Genomic DNA, 289 nt, shown 5'->3' on the forward strand with positions numbered 1-289 from the left:
CGGGCTGGGGCACGCCATACCCCCTGCACACCACCGTCACCCTCATCAGCCTGGCGGGCTTGCTCATGCTCTTCACCGTCTTTGGCAACGTCCTGGTCATCATCGCTGTCTTCACCAGCCGGGCGCTCAAGGCCCCCCAGAACCTCTTCCTGGTCTCTTTAGCCTCAGCCGACATCCTGGTGGCCACACTTGTCATCCCCTTCTCCCTGGCAAATGAGGGGATGGGGTACTGGTACTTTGGCAAAGTCTGGTGTGAGATCTACCTGGCCTTGGATGTGCTGTTCTGAAC

The 289-nt window shown here is 59.5% G+C and overlaps 1 protein-coding gene across 1 annotated transcript in view; it reads left to right on the plus strand.

Annotated features, from left to right (window-relative positions):
• Window positions 1-8: 8 nt before the first annotated feature.
• LOC104532778 (alpha-2A adrenergic receptor) overlaps window positions 9-289 on the plus strand; it is a gene marked incomplete at its 5' end in the record, with an annotated part of 1,184 nt that continues 903 nt past the window's right edge. The window contains 1 exon segment of the mRNA XM_010178059.1: window positions 9-288. Coding sequence (XP_010176361.1) covers window positions 9-288 — 280 coding nt within the window.

This window comes from Antrostomus carolinensis, unplaced genomic scaffold, assembly GCF_000700745.2.
Source record: "Antrostomus carolinensis isolate BGI_N321 unplaced genomic scaffold, ASM70074v2 scaffold46111, whole genome shotgun sequence".
Taxonomy (NCBI): domain Eukaryota; kingdom Metazoa; phylum Chordata; class Aves; order Caprimulgiformes; family Caprimulgidae; genus Antrostomus; species Antrostomus carolinensis.